We start from the raw sequence: 16182 nt of genomic DNA on the forward strand, positions 1-16182 counted from the left end.
TTTACCACCATACTTGATTTTTATGTACCAACACATAAAAGGTGTTCATCCCACTTCCCATGCAAACAAGTAGAGGCCTTGATTGTTCAAGTGCAAAACCTGAATGGTGTCGCTCTGCAAAATACATGTGTAATTTTTCAGTCTTTAATTTATATTCACTAATTAAACATAATTTTTAATTATTTGTTTCTTTTTAACTTAACGTAAAAACCAAGTAGATTAGTGGGAAAAAAGCATGTAAAAGCAGTATGACTAAAAAGCCGTTTAGGTACCTATGTCAGCCTGATAGAAAATTAGATAGCTTTGGTGGGTTTTGATAAGCATTAACAATTGTTTACTTGGTTTTAATAAAAATAACCTTGATCTATTTTAAGGAGAATATCAAATATGTGCTGGCAGAATTTCAAGGGCTATTTTTTACTTTTAGCATACTATAAGCTTGGCTACCAAACTCTGATCTTTTATGTATGTTAAGAAATAATGACTAAAGTGCTTTAAATTGCATGGACTTCTCTTTTATTAATATTTTTAAAGCCAATGACTTGGCATTTAAACAAAAAGTACTGGAGTAGAGCTAGAACTCACATGCAGGTTTCCCGCTATTCTAAAGCAGAGAGTTTCTAGGAAACCTTTTTAAGCTGAAATGGTGTAAAGTAAAGAAGCAATTACCATTAATTTATATGGGAAAATTTTTTGAACATTCCCAGACCCCCAAATAACCTACCAAAACATACCAACTAATACGTAAAGCCTAAAATAACACTAACATATAGTAAAAGCAGGAATTATGTGATAAATGTATAGCCTAGACAAATATAGAAATAATGTATGTACAGTATAGTTTCTCTTAGCAGTGCCTGCAGCCTCTGTAACAGCGCACCGCACAACACATGCTGTGTGCTATTTTTACATCTCACCTGGTTTTGTAACAGCAGAAAGGCTCTCCAAATTTCTTTTGGTTAGCAAAAACAGGTACGGAGGTAGGTCATTTATAAAATCGAAGTGGTATGAAGTGAACTTTCAAAAAGTGGGGTATACTTGTATGAAGGTTTTCTATCAAAATAGCTACTGTGTGTTTCTTTAGCAAAAGAGAATTTCAGATTTCTAATTGTATGTCACTCAATATTTCTTAGCTTCCTTTCTTTTATGAAATAAAAGGACTATTTTTTTAGTTTTAAAAGGCCTATTTTACAGAGACTTGCTTGTTGAGTAGATTGTTGATATTGTAGCATTATCATTATAGAGTGGTATTCTTAGCCTATGTATTGGGTTGGCCAAAAAGTTCATTTAGTTTTTTCCACGTGAGGGCTCTAGTAGTGCTTAGTTTTCTCTAACTTCATTTGAAACCATTTTGTTAGATTGTATTGTGATAGCTGTCATATCAGCATGCATTAAAAAAACATCAAAATTGGTGAATTTTTGTGCAGCCATTTTACTATGGAAGATAGAAGAATACATGCAACATTTTTGGTGTATTATGTTTTATCATTTCAAGAAAGGTAAAAAAATGGAAAAAAAGATTTATGCAGTGTGTGGGGAAGGTGCTGTGACTGAATGAACGTGTCAAAAGTGGTTTGCAAAAGTTTCTTGGTACTACTGACATTTTGGCCCAATACTTCTCTGCTGTGGGGCTGTCTTCTGCACTGGAAGATGTTTAGCAGCACCCTGGCCTCTCCCCACTAGAAGCCAATAGCGGGAGATTGCTGACATACTCAAAACATGCAAATCAATAAAGTTATTGGTGAAAATGAAAAATGTGCCTTTTATTTTATGGAAAAATACTAAACAGACTTTTCGGCCAACCCAATATTACCAACTGAATTACCCAGTGACATCAGACAACGTTTATCAGGAGGTGATTCTAGAGCATCTAAGATGCTGCCCTTGTGCTTGAAAAGCTTTCAATATGGTACATACAAAGCATTTACAATTTAAAGAAATAACTTTAAAGCACCACTAAAAATATATATGTGACTCTGGAAGCTCCTTGGGGACAGATAAAATACTTCATTTGCCTTATAAATCATAACATCTAGCATAGGGCTGGCTGGATTAATAGATCAATAGATAACTACTAACTCAAGTTTCTATATCACTTTGTAGATTATCAATTAACAGTTTCAATTTTGTATATAGTTCAATTTTGTATATATAATGACTTTCAGTAACTAATCTAACTATACATGAAGATTTTGTGCTGTACTGTTTCAGGGAGCTATAGCAGCATAAACTTTTTGTTTTATACTGATACTGGTTTAATTCATCAAGTCAGTCAACAGTATTTGTTAAACCCTAGTTTAGGGTTTTGAAGTGCACGCTAGTGTATTTTATTATACTCCAGCCATTAAACAACGTGTGCATTCTGCATTTGCTAAATGAGTGCGTCATCTATGTGTTAATGAACATTTGGAGGCATCTCTTTGTGTAACTGAATATCTTAGTAATATATACCACCATTGTGGATGTTCACACATCCAGGGTCCACTGATGAGTGCGGGTACCCAGTGAAAAGAGGGGCCCTCACTCTCCTAACCTCTGGAGTACTTGATGCTGTTACCCATTTCTTCCTTGTAACTTCATCTCTCTTTTTTTTGTGCATAAACATTTCCTTCCTTCCCTCCTTCCTTTCCTTCCTTCCTTCCCTCCCTCCCTCCCTTCCTTCCTTCCTTTTCTTTCTTCTTCTTTCTCTCTCTTTCACTCACCCTTGCCAGTCTCTTCTATTTCCTGCCCTTTCTAAAATTACTTAACAATCTCTTTACTCCAGTCCTGAATGTCTACCTGTTAGACATTTCTAGATGGATGGTCAACTGGCAAAGAAAACTGAACATATTCAAAGGGGAGCTCAGCCATGAAGTAATAAAATATACAGAAGGGTTAGAGTCAGAAAACCTACGTTCAAACTCTGTCCATGTAGCTCTGAAACAGTTATTTATCCCATCAGAACCTCATCTGTAAAAATGAAAAAATAAAGAGCTACCACAGAAGATTACTGCCAGGATGAGACAAGGTAGCCTGATGTGAAAACACTTAGTTCTTAACTTTTACAATTTTATTTCCCTCTTCCTGCCTACACACCATTCCTTCCTTCTGACTCTGCTGGTCCCATCTGTGGCGCTGCCACCCTCTGAGTCGTGGACGCTCAGCAAACTTTGCAGCCATTGTTGTTTTCATTCTCCCCCTCAGTCTCTACATCCAGTCAGGCCAAGACCCACAGATTTCTCTCTAGACTGCCTCTTGCACTCATTCTGTTCTCTACTGTGACCAAAACCACTTGCACACAGGCCCTCATCACCTTCCTCTTAAGACTGTTGTCACAACATCTAGCGCAGTGTCTGCATGTAGAAGGCTCTCGGTATTTGCTAATCAATCGGTAAAGATATCTAAATGGCTTTCAAATTGGTCCTTGTTGGCATGCTTCCTACAGAGAGGACTCTTTACACCAAAACAAAAGCCTTTAAAAATATCAATATGGTTTTATTGTTGCAACATTATTATTATTATGTTATTAACAATGTGTTATTAATTAAGAGATACAAAAAAGTATTATTTAATACCTAGGAGAGAGACCACTACCAACACATAAACCCAGTAACCTGAGTAAAAATCCAAGAGATGAAACAATCTCTTTCTGTGAAGTCTTGAAATTCCACTGAAACATGAATAGCAACAAGGAGAGTGAAACATTCGAAGGAAAGAAACAGTTTAGTAAAAGAGATCAAAGAAGATAACTGAAAAGATCTTGAAGAACAGAGAAGAGTGACCAGAACTAGTGAGAGGGAACAACTAAAATACAAACATAGGTACTTGGGGCTTGTGAAATACTGTAGACGTCTCATGTTCAGAGATATCTATCTACAAGAACATCATATTCTTACAAGCAAAACAAAAGCCTCTTGTAGCAACCTATTACCTTCAACATTATGTTCAAAGTCTTCACCCCAACACTCAATGTCCTCGCCTCACTGCTCTTCACACACCTGGTACACCATCACGTAAGTGGTTTTGATTGCTCTGCTTCCTTCCCCCAGAATGCCCTGCATCCCTTGCCCTCACTCTCTGGTTGCCTGTCAAAACTCACTTTACTTCAAAGCCAACATCAAACTGTTATATGCGAGAGCGAGATCTCTCGTTCCAGGAACTGACGGACTCAGACTCTTAAGAGATTTATAGATGGTTTATTGGCCAAACAAAGTTTTTACCTGCGCAGGGGCGAACTCTCCCATGAGAGCCGCGCAGCACGCTCACAGGCTAGCTCTTTTATACAGTGAGAAGCAAGCAAGCAAGTTACAAAAGCAGGAGTTGCTGTTATCTCTGCATAGCTCTGAGCTCTGGAGGAGTTTTGCTCTGGGTTCAGGAGGAACTATCTGTCTGTCTCCTGTTGATAAGCTTATTTCGGATGACGACTTGTCTCTCTTCCTTATCCATTCTAGTGACCTTCAAGGTTTTCTGTTTAGCAATGCTTATAATTGTCTAGCCCTTTTTCCTAGCTCTCAACAAAACGTTATTCTTCTGGGAGGGATTTTCTGGTTATCTCTGTCAGATAGTCATTATTATTTCTTTTTGAACCTTCACAGCACTGAGTTCCAGGCTCCTGTCTTATTCTCTATTACAGCGTTGCTTGTACGTGTCCCATGGCTTCTCCACTCCATTGGTTTATAAACTGAATGAGGAAGGAGGATGCATCATATTAATCTTTGAGTCTTTTCTACATTGTTCACTTGCTCAGTATCCATCCATTGAGCTTCTACTACGGGCCAGATTCCATGCTAGGTGCTAGGAGTAAATGTTGAATAAGACATAGCTCTTGCTGTCATCAAGCCTGCAATCGGTGTGGAAAACTATGGTAGCAAACAGTAAGGAGTTCTGGGACGATGGTAGATGTGGACATGGAGGTGTGGAGAAAGTAGGTGGGGCCAGCTATGTGAAGAGCAAAGCAGCATGGGGATGAAGAGAAAGTTATCTGGAAGTAGGGACACGTGAGGGAGATGCTTTGATTTGAACTTTGAAGGACAGGTAGAAATTAACTATACAAAAAACTAGGGGAAGGACTTCCCAGATATATAGGAGACAGCATGTGAAAGAGTTTGGAAATATTGTAGTACATTTGGAGAACGATGAGTAAGTCCACATGATGGGGGCCTGGTTGTTAAGGGTCTTTCAGGCAAAGCTAGTAGTTTGAATTTTGCCCTTAAATCTGTGGGATTCCCTGAGGTGTAGCAGATTTAGGTATTATTTTATATAAAGTCCTAGAGACTCGTTATTTCAGGTTCAGTCTAAAGTTTGTGTACCTCAAACCAGTAATGGCATGCTCCCCAGTGCATGTGACATATCTTTGTGAATGCTGGGAAGAGCTGTCATCCTCTGTGGAATATTGGTAACACTGAAGGTTGTAGTTCTTCTCTATCAGCACAGGTCGGGTTCTCCCTCCCCAGCAGTATTCCAGCAATCTGTGAATGGTGTTCTCTCATTCCCAGCATGGCCATGTGATTGAATGAACTGCTTTCCTTCTATGACCCCATTTAGCCCAGGGCCTGTGTCCTCTTAGCACTAGGCTTTCCTATCTCCAGGGCTCTAGAATTCCATATAAGGAAGGGCTCAGGGGCTGGATTCCGAGACAAAGGAAAGGATCACACTTGATGGAGTTTCCTGCACCATTTTTGGTTCTTGCATTTTGGGGGGACCAGATACTAAGTCTTGTCTATTCATCACTTCTATCTATTCTTGATAACTCTCAAGGATAATTCTTGATTACCCTTTTGTCACTGTATAACAAATATATGTATAACCTATACATAAAATGTCTACAGCAGTAATTTCTGTTAAAATGGAAGAACAAAAACAGTAATCAGGGTGCAAGTAATAATGTGAGCGTCACTCGGACTGATTTAGGTCCAGAAATCAATCCTTCTATAGGTGAGACTGCAGGTTCCCAGTCCGCATGATGATGTGGCTGTTTGGCCAGACCTCCAAACTAGTTAGGGGCATCATGCTGGACCGGAACACTGCACGGTCATCTCCTCTACCAGAGTGTGAGATTCTCTGGGATTAGTTGGTTTGGGCAACTCACTTCTCAACTCTAAGAGAGGAGTAACTGGGAAGCTCCTAGCTCCACCGGTTCAGTCTGTGCTGATGGAAATGGCAGTGCTCTAAATTAGAGCTCAGATGTTAGTCTTAGGGAGAGACCACCCATCAGAAATGACTGTGATCTTAGTTCAGACCCATGCTCAGGCCCTGGTTGATTGTGCCAGTGAGGACAGACATCTCATCAAAGACAAATATATGCCATATAGGATCACTTAATTTCCTTTCAAATTGATCCATTTTAAAATCTCATCTTAATCTAAATTCTGTGCTACTTGAAAACAGGGCCAGAATTATTGTGAGCATGACCAGATGAGGGCAGCAGAGAGCAGCTTCAGTACATTTTCTAGAGATCTTCACAGGGCCAGTTGTTTGTTACTCCTCCTCCTTCAATTCTTAGCTAGAGTTATCTTCTCTGAAAGGTCTTACCCAAAACCCTTCTTGAGTAGTCCCTACACAATTCCTTACCCCAAGACTCTGTTTCTTCAAAGATTTTATTTATATCTTTTTTTTTTTTTTTTTGTCCAACTGCATTGTAATATAGGCTCCATGAGACCAGGGACCCTGCCTCTTTCACTTCTGTATCCTTAGTTATAAAGTCATTACAATAGTCCCACCAAGACATGGTGGTGATTTGGAGTAGGGTAATCACAGTGGCAATACAATCAGGTCCTATTCAGGGTGTATTTTAGATGTAGGGCCAAACATGAGGAATTGGATACTGCTGAGAAAGAGAGGAGGCAGGGTTTATTCCGGATGTTTTAACCTCAGCTACTAGTTACATGGTGGTGACATATATCGGAAACACCCAAGAGGAACAGGTTTGAGGGAAGGTATTGGTCGAGCTAAGTTTGAGAGGCCTATTACGTATGAGAGTGAACATATCAAGCAGGTAGTTGGATACATCCAGTGTAGGTATATCCAGATATGTTGAGTAGAGATAAAGCCTAGAAACAAAATATTGTAATTTATTTTTACATATATATAATTTTTTATTATATATTGCCAGAGAACTAGGCATAGTATTCATGGAAATAAGAGGAGAGCCCAAGACTGTAGCAATCCAGCATTCAAAGGTCTGTCAGCCCTGACAGCTATGGCTCAGTTGGTTGGGCATCACTCTACAAAGCAAAAGGTCGCTGGTTCAATTCCCGGTTAAGTTTGGTCTTGGGCTGATGCACATACAAGAGCCAACCGATTGATGTTTCTCTCTTACATCCATGTTTCTCTCCCTCTTTTTCTCCTTCTATGCTCCTCTCTCTAACAATAAATAAATTCTAGAAAAGAAATAAAGGTCTGTCAGAAGGAAAAGAAGTAGCAAAGAAAACCATGGAGGAGCAGCCAAGAAGAAAGCAAGAAACATGTAGTTTTACTGAAGCCAAAGAGAAAGATCTCAGAAATGCAGGATTGCTCAAACAATATATCTTTTAGTCAGAATAAATACATCATCATTAATAAAAAGAACTATTATTTTTATGTTTCAAAGTTTAGTATCTCTTTTATTGATTGAATAACTGTGCCCAGTTTGAACCAGCATATAGCTACTATATGACAATGTGTGTTTTGGAAAAAAACCACATAAAGTATGGGCTATAACTATTATCATATGTAACTTCATATTCTTCAACATTTTAAGGAAAATCTGTTATCTTCTTTGTATATATTCTATATCCCTACATAGGTTTAATTCCTGCTATGAATTAATTCTGTCACGTTTTTGCGCATGGGACTTCAGGACATACGGCATCACAGGAGTGAAAGTAAAACGTATCATCAAAGTTAACAACCGTATTCTGAGACTAAAATTTGAAGACAAATTCCAAAAGCTTTTGGACAATGAAGACATGCACGATTCAGAGTAAGAAGTTAAATCCCATAGGGAACATTTTTTAAGTCTGATTTTATTTTGTAAAAGTGTCTTTCTGTTTTAAAAGTTTACAATATTGAAAACATACCTTCTTCATAATGTTTCCTTTTCACGCATCTCCCTTGACCAGGGTGACCTCCTAGATTATCCGCTCTTGGGCTCTGTCTGAGGTTGAAGGGGTGTGGAGGTTTAATAATGACACTGGAACATCCAATGTAATTGGGATATATTCTGGGCGGGACATACAGCCTTCTTGTCTATGGCTAAGCTTTTTAAAAATCAGTTCTCAATATTTTTCGTCTCTATTCTTAAGGAGCTATCAAAAGATGCTGGAATGCCTTTTTTATGTTTTTGATCCTGAAGTTACAATGAAGAAAAAGCATCTGCTACAAATAATTGAAAAAGGATTCAAAGACAATGAAACAACCAAGGTAGCATAAAGTATCATTCAGAATAATGCTCTCTTCCTAACGAATGAAGTTCTGCCACTGGTTAAGCATGGTTTGACCCTTCATCCCTTTAGCCACGTGTATGTGCGGCAAGCTGCTGTTTCACAGAAAGCTGAGTGCTATCATAGAAAGTACAGCACCCTCATTCTTTGGATCGTACAAGAATAAGTCTATTAATTTATCTGCATGGCTATTTAATCTTTCTAAGCATATTATTTTTTGTGTTGTGATCCCTTTATTGATGATCTTGAAATCTACTTTGATCTGTTTCCAACTCTTCAAGGTCTTCTCCATCATGAAAAAAAAAATACATTCACTTAAAACTGTGGTGCTTTCTAGCTATCATCCTATTTTTCTTTTTCCTGTTACTGCCACCATTTCTTTGTGATCTACGTCATTGTCCCCACTTTCATGCTAACATTACTCCTGAGCTCCAGTACATCATCAGCCTTTCTCAGTCCTCAACCCTCTTGTTGAGGCAGCTGTAGCACCCTGGTATGGAGCAATGCTTCCTAACCCTTGTCACATCATGGCACATAAAGGGAAAACATTGCTGCATTTGAATCCTGCTTCCTTACTCACCAGCTATGGGACTTCTCCTCCCTGCACCTGTTTCTGCCTATCTGCAAAGTGAAGATAATAGTATCTACTTCACAGAGCTGTTGTTGATTTTGTGAGATATGCATAAAAAGGGTTTTTTTGCATATCAATATTCATAAACATCATATTGACAACAGCCAAACAGTAGGGACGAACCAAATGTACATCAACAAATGAATGGATAAACAAAATATGTGTATATACATACGATGAAGTATTATTCAGCCATAAAAAGTTATGAAATTCTGATACATGCTACAACATAGATGAACCTTGAAAACATTATGTTAATTGAAAGAAGCCAGACATAAACACGTAAATACTGTATGATTCCACTTACATAAGGTACCTAGAATAGGCACATTGGTAGAGATAAAAAGTAAAAGTAGAATAGGGGTTACTCAGGGGGTGGCGATATAGAGTGATAGGAGTTATTCCTTAATGAGTACAGAGCTTCTATTTGGGATGATGAAAGGTTCTGGAAAGAGACAGTGGTGATGATTGCACAATATTGTGACTATACTTAATGCCAATGAGTGTGTGCTTAAAAATGGTTAAAATGGTAGCTTTTACCCTATTTCTTATCACAATAAGTAAAAATCACACACATACACAAGCCTTCCAGCTGCTCAGTGGGAAATGGACTGAAGGGAGCAGGAACAAATGACCAGGGCACTCACTACATGCAGGTGGTACAACAACAGCTCAGGCCAGAGATGGTGGTGACTTCAGGAGGGTAGTATGCTGACGACAGTGTCCTCATTGTACTTGCTGGAAGAGAATTAAGAAGGAGATGGGGAACAGAGGGTTTTAGAAGGCGGAGTGAAGTGCTCAGGGTCATTTCCTAGAACTGTGAGCCAAGGTGGCCACAGTGGGTGGAGGAAGGATGGGGCTAACATTTCTGTGTCTTTTCTGCCTGCAAGACATTGTGCTCGTGCTTTAACTTCTGCATCTCCTGAAGGAGAAGCAGGATCTCTAATCTTCCCAACAGCCCTCTGTACTGCTTGGTCCAGTATGGTAGTCACTACCCACATTGAGCATTTGAAACATGAACAGTCAGAACTGAGATGTGCTCTTACGTTTAAAATGTGCACCAGTTTTTGAAGACGTGGTACAGAAAACAGGACTGTAATTTCTTATATTGGTTACATATTGAAATAACATTTTGGAAATATTTGATTAAGTAAAATGTATTATTAAAATTTATCAAAATGGTTCTTGGACCAGTTCCTGACACATAAGAAATTTTTGATAAAATTTACCATTATTGTATGAAACATTTGATACTATTGACTCCTCTTTCCTTTTTGAAAGTCTCCTTTGGCATCCATGGTATTACACTATTGTTATCCTCTTATTACTGATTGTCTTCATTTCCTTTTTGTTCCTCATCTTGCTTCAAAACATGAGAATATCTGAAGGTTAAATTTTACTAATCTGCTCTTCTTTCTACATCTACCATCAGTTACTCTCATTGTTAAGATCTTAGAAATGGGGAACATAATTGACTAGAAAAATCACTGTGTAGCATGTAGATCAGACAAGCTAGATTTCTATGCTATGATGTGTATGCAATAAGTAAAGATAGATAGTTATGTTCTTCATCATTTAAGAAATGTGATCTGATTAAAAAGATGAGCTGTGTGAGTAATTTAGAAGGATTTGGCTTAGTTTGACAGTATCTGGCTGAGGCAGAGGGCTGGCTGGTGTGAGGAAGATCAAAAATATAGTCTTTGATACCCAAGCACATGGTTAATAGCCATAGAGAGTATCATTTATTCTATTTTGGCTTTCTCCAAAATGTGCTTCCTCAGCTCTCCCATCTCCAGAGCTCTGCTCTGATACCCAGAGCCGCCTCTGCTGCATTATCTTAATAAGCTGCTTTATCATCTTGTACAGTATGTCTAGAACAAGCTTTTGATCTTTTGCTCATAAGCTACTCCCTCCCAGTCTTCTTTCCGTATTTCTAACAGTGCTGTCATTCCCTCCACTGACCAGGTTCAAAACTTTGGAATTATGTTTGACCTCTCCCTCGTCCATTATTCCTACATCTGTCTAATCATTTGCCATTTAGTCATTCTTCCTTTAACCATTTAACTTGCATTGCTCCTTTGGCTCCCTTTGCCATTACCTGCCACCACTTAGAACATTCCTTCTAATCTTTGCCAGTAGTTTACTGATAGACAACCCTACCCTGCCCTGCTCTCTACTCATTCCACTTTTCACAACACAGAAAATCAATCTTTGCTAGAACGTTATTTTCATAGTGTGCATTGAGAAACCTTCAACAGCTTCCCATTACTTCCAATAATGAAGTCCCAATTCCTCTGGCTGGCATTTAAGGCCTAGCTCCCTATTACCAGAGGCACCAAATGTCACAAATGAAGTATGTACTTTACTTGTGATTCTCCTAAACACACCTCAGCACCGCCCTTCAATGAAATGCTTTTTCCTACTTATTCCCTGTGGAAAACATTCTTCAATATTCAGCTCAAGGACTTCCTCCTCTGTGAAGCCTTTCCTGAATTCCCAAAGAGTAGAAGTCCTCTGAGTTAGTCCTCTTATTTAGGTTTATCAAAAAGTCAATTAAAATGGACAACTATAAACAAATGACTGACTTAAAGAACACTTTACTATAACTTGAAACATACAAACTTACATTAAGATTTTTTTTTATGTAAGGCCAAAGCCTTTGAGTATGATGTTGGAAATCTAGGGTAGTCTTCCTTGCATCAGCCACAAGCATATTACATACTAGTTTCAGTGTCTTTAAAATTGAGCATGTACTTAAAGATTCTTGCAAAGTAACTTGAGTGCAAGAATCCATCTATAGTTTTAGTTGGTATGACCCTCCCTGCGACCACCAAAATTTTGCATTTTTTTCACCTACACAAGCTTTGTTTCACCTACACAAGCTTTGTTTAACCATTAGCCTCTATGGAATCTTACCAAAGCTTTCCACTTACTGTTCACAGAAACAGCTCTCAATCTTTCTTATATTTCATTGCTTTATATAATGTGCATGATTTCAATTACAAATACAACCAGTATAAATAAGTTTAGGAACAAAATTAACTGACTTTTGATAGCATACAGTGGAATTAGACTGGGTGGAATTAGAAGTACATCAGTATTTTTTAAAGTACCCTCTTTTACCTGACTATAACCCACATGGTAGGTTATAGACAGAATGGAAAATATTGGTTAATAGTGTGAATTGGTTAAGTGGAAATTAATTAAGTGGCAATCAATTGGGAATTTTCCCTGTAGCTCATTTGTTATACTGCAACATAATCATTTCTATGCATTTCTCCAGAAGTCCTTGAGGGCAGGGACTTTGTTTTTAGATTCTTAGTTGAAGTCTGATGAATGAAAGGTGGATAGCTGGACAGATGCATGAATGGCAATCACACCTATTGCTATACCTTCATATGTTTTCTTCCTCTTAAAAATCCTTTCCTCTATCAGGTTTCTGATTATTGGAATTATGTCTAATCCTCTGAAAACCTAGACATGCTCCCATCACCTCTACAAAATCCTTCTTAACCACTTTAGTTAAAAAAGGCTATCTTATTTGACACATCATGGGATGCCCTGTATTTTTAATTATTGGGTGTGGTGTCCATCTTCCCCTCTCTTATTTGAGGGCCAAGATCATGCTGCAGCCTCACAATGCCATAGAAATGGCTTGCATCTAATGGCTATTTAGTGATGTTCTCTGGAAATCTAAGAAGCTCATATACTTACTGGGATGTGGAATTTGTGGTTATATGAGCCACATTTCAATATATTTAAAAAAAAACTCTTTGGACAACAGGTTTCAATAAGAAAAATATATAGGCAATTTAACTTTTATAGAAAATAGATATTTCTAGATAACGTCTAGAAAGTTATCTAGATAAAGTTATCTGGATAAATATTTCTACTAATATTAAACTAATAATAATTTCAAGCCTGATTTAATGACAGGGAGAAGTAGAACTGAGTTAAAATTATGACTTGTAATTCTACTTCTGTTTTTGGATATATACAGGTCATATAATCTCTCTTAGCTCTAGTTTTTTGATTGCTAAAACTAGAAATTTTTGTTCGCCTTTTTGAGCTGCTTTCACAACAAGTAGTATAAATATTTCTGATAAAACACTTTGAAGAAATAAATCTAGTTTCAAGGCAAAGTAAGATTTCCATGCATTAGCACAAGATGTTTCTGGAAAACAATGTAGATTATTAGACTAGATATATTATTAGAAAAATAGAGAAGTTCTAGCCAAGATGGAGGTGTAGGTAGAAATCCTTAGCTTCCTTACACAACCAAAAGGAGGATAACAACCAATCTAAAAACAATAAACAACCAAAAGTGCCAGAAAATCAAACTGCATGGAATTCCAACAACCAAGGAATTAAAGAAACATTCACCCAGAAACAAAGAGGGTTGCCTTGCTCTGGTGAATCCCTAAGGCCCCACCCCCTTACAACATAACAGGTACACTGAGACAAATAAATACGGCCCAAATGAAAGAACAGATCAAAACTCCAGAAAAAGAGCTAAGTGACAAGGAGGTAGCCAACCTATCTGATGCAGAGTTCAAAACACTGGTAATCAGGATGCTCACAGAACTGATTGAGCTCGGTTGCAAAATGAAGGAACAGATGAAGGCTATCCAAAGTGGAATAAAGCAAAATATACAGGAAACCTACAGTGAGGGGAAGGAAACTGGGACTCAAGTCAACAATTTGGAACAAAAAGAAGAAATAAACATCCAACCGGAACAGAATGAAGAAACAAGAATTCAAAAAAATGAGAGGCTTAGGAACCTCTGGGACAACTTTAAACATTCCAATTTCTGAATCATAGGGGTCCCAGAAGGAGAATAACGAGAGCAAGAAGTTGAAAACTTACTTGAACAAATAATGAAGGGATACTTCCCCAATCTGGAGAAGGAAACAGACTGCCAAGAAGGCCAGGAAGCTCAGAGAGTCCCAAAGAAGTTGGACCTGAAGAGGAACACACCAAGGCACATCATCATTAAGTTACCCAAGATTAAAGATAAAGAGAGAATCTTAAAAGCATCAAGAGAAAAGGAGAGAGTTACCTACAAAGGAGTTCCTATAATACTATCAGCTGATTTCTCAAAAGAAACCTTGCAGGCAAGAAGGGGCTGGAAAGAAGTATTTGAAATCATGAAAGGCAAGGACCTACATCCAAGATTACTCTATCCAGCAAAGCTATCATTTAGAATGGAAGGGCAGATACAGTGCTTCCCAGATAAGGTAAAGTTAAAGGAGTTCATCATTACTAAGCCCTCATGGACTTACCTAAGAAATAGAAGAAGATCAAAACTATGAACAATAAAATGACAACAAACTCACAACTATCAACAACTGAACCTAAAAAAAGAAAACTAAGAAAACAACTAGAACAGGAACAGAATCAGAGAAATGGAGATCACATGGAGGGTTTTCAGTGGGGAGATGGAGGGGAAGAATAGAGGAGGGAAAAGGTACAGGGAATAAGAAGCATAATTGGTAGGCATAAAATAATGGGGATAGGTTAAGAATGGTATAGGAAATGGAGAAGCCAAAGAATTCATATGAACAATCCATGGGCATGAACTAAGTGCAGAGGCGGAGGGGAAATGCTGGAGAGCTTGGAGGGTGGGAGTGCAGGGCAGAGGCAGAATAAAGGAGGAAAAATTGGGAAAACTGTAATAGCATAATCAATAAAATATACTTAAAAATATATGTGTAAGAACTTTCACTAATGTAATATCTCATTTCCACAGGATTTTGGGTTTGGACTATGCACCGTTGCCAGTGGGGTATCATTGAATACGGGTAAAACTGTAGCTCCTGCACCACACAGCATTGTCAGTCTTGACTCTGGCTGCTTTTACAAAAACAAATACTGTTCTGTATCACTTTTCATAAACCTCTTTAAAATACATTATTTAAATGGGTTTACAGAATGAAGTTGTACGTGAAGGTTATCTACTTCTTTTCATTGAGTCTGGTCTGTGCTTTCTTAGCCCAGACACATAATCATAAAATAATAAACCAACTGTACTGAAGTATTGTCAATTTTGTAAAAATACTGACTTTAGTTTTTCATTACAGCTGCCTCTCAGGAAGGAAGCTGTTATTCTTACTAACAGCCTAAGTATATGTGAGTGTCCCAGGATTGAATTTCTACAGCAGAAGTACAAGGATGAGAAGAAAAACTCCTTCGAACATGAACTCTTTAGACATGGTAATATGAATATACACTATTTCTGAACTTTAATTTCTAAGTCTTCAAATTCATTATTTTCATAACATTTTCCATACTGGGTTTTATCAATCTGAGAGACTTTCTGAAACCCATTTTATTTAGTATTTACCAGTGTAGTGATACATGCCTTTGATACAGTACTTTAGTCAGGTGGTTAACCAATATTTCTGAGCCATTACTATGTGTCAGCATTAACAGGATGAGAATCACTTGTTATTCATATTTAATGCAACTTATATGATATGAATGCTTTTCATAGTCTGCTTTTGTTCGTTGTGTCCTGAGGTAAATAAACTTTATATATATATTCACATATATATATATACACATACATATAAATAAATATATATTATACACACGCCCCACACACAACCCAAATTCATAGGAAAGAGAAAAGAGAACTTGGCCCATTTATGCAATAATCACAATGTAGAGCACTCGGGAAGGCAGGCCTTATTTGTCCTTTGTTATCAAATACTTTGCACAGTCTGCTTTTGTTCATTGTGTCCTAATATAAATAAACTTCATTTAGAAAACCTGGTTATAAATCCAAAATTGGCTGAAGACCCATTGTGAAGTATATAGACTGCTTTGTAAGTTGCCTTTTGAAAGATGAACTTTTGGTATTTAATTTATTCTGCATCAGTACTTTATTTGCATCTTGAATATATAGAAATAAAAGTATATAACCCAGTTTGTAGGACACTTCTAGAAGAGGTTCCCTCGTACCTGCAGACTGGGAAAAGACCAGCTCATCATGCCCTGTCTCGCCTCACCCTCCTCCACCGTTCATTCTTCAGTTCCACCAGTATTTATTGAATGCTTACTGTGTGTTAGGCACTTGGTGGGGACAGGGATAGTCAATGCAAACTAGACAGTTTCTCCTTTACACACTACTTACAAACATTGATGATTAT

General features: G+C 37.8%; 1 protein-coding gene across 1 annotated transcript in view; it reads left to right on the forward strand.

The window, feature by feature from the left end:
- LRRC9 (leucine rich repeat containing 9) overlaps positions 1-16182 on the forward strand; it is a 97064-nt gene that overhangs the window by 21797 nt on the left and 59085 nt on the right. Inside the window, exons 12-14 of the mRNA XM_053928858.2 lie at positions 7763-7939; positions 8262-8379; positions 15112-15244. Coding sequence (XP_053784833.1) covers positions 7763-7939; positions 8262-8379; positions 15112-15244 — 428 coding nt within the window. The remainder of the gene's footprint in view (positions 1-7762; positions 7940-8261; positions 8380-15111; positions 15245-16182) is intronic.

This window comes from Desmodus rotundus, chromosome 7 (genome assembly GCF_022682495.2).
Source record: "Desmodus rotundus isolate HL8 chromosome 7, HLdesRot8A.1, whole genome shotgun sequence".
Taxonomy (NCBI): domain Eukaryota; kingdom Metazoa; phylum Chordata; class Mammalia; order Chiroptera; family Phyllostomidae; genus Desmodus; species Desmodus rotundus.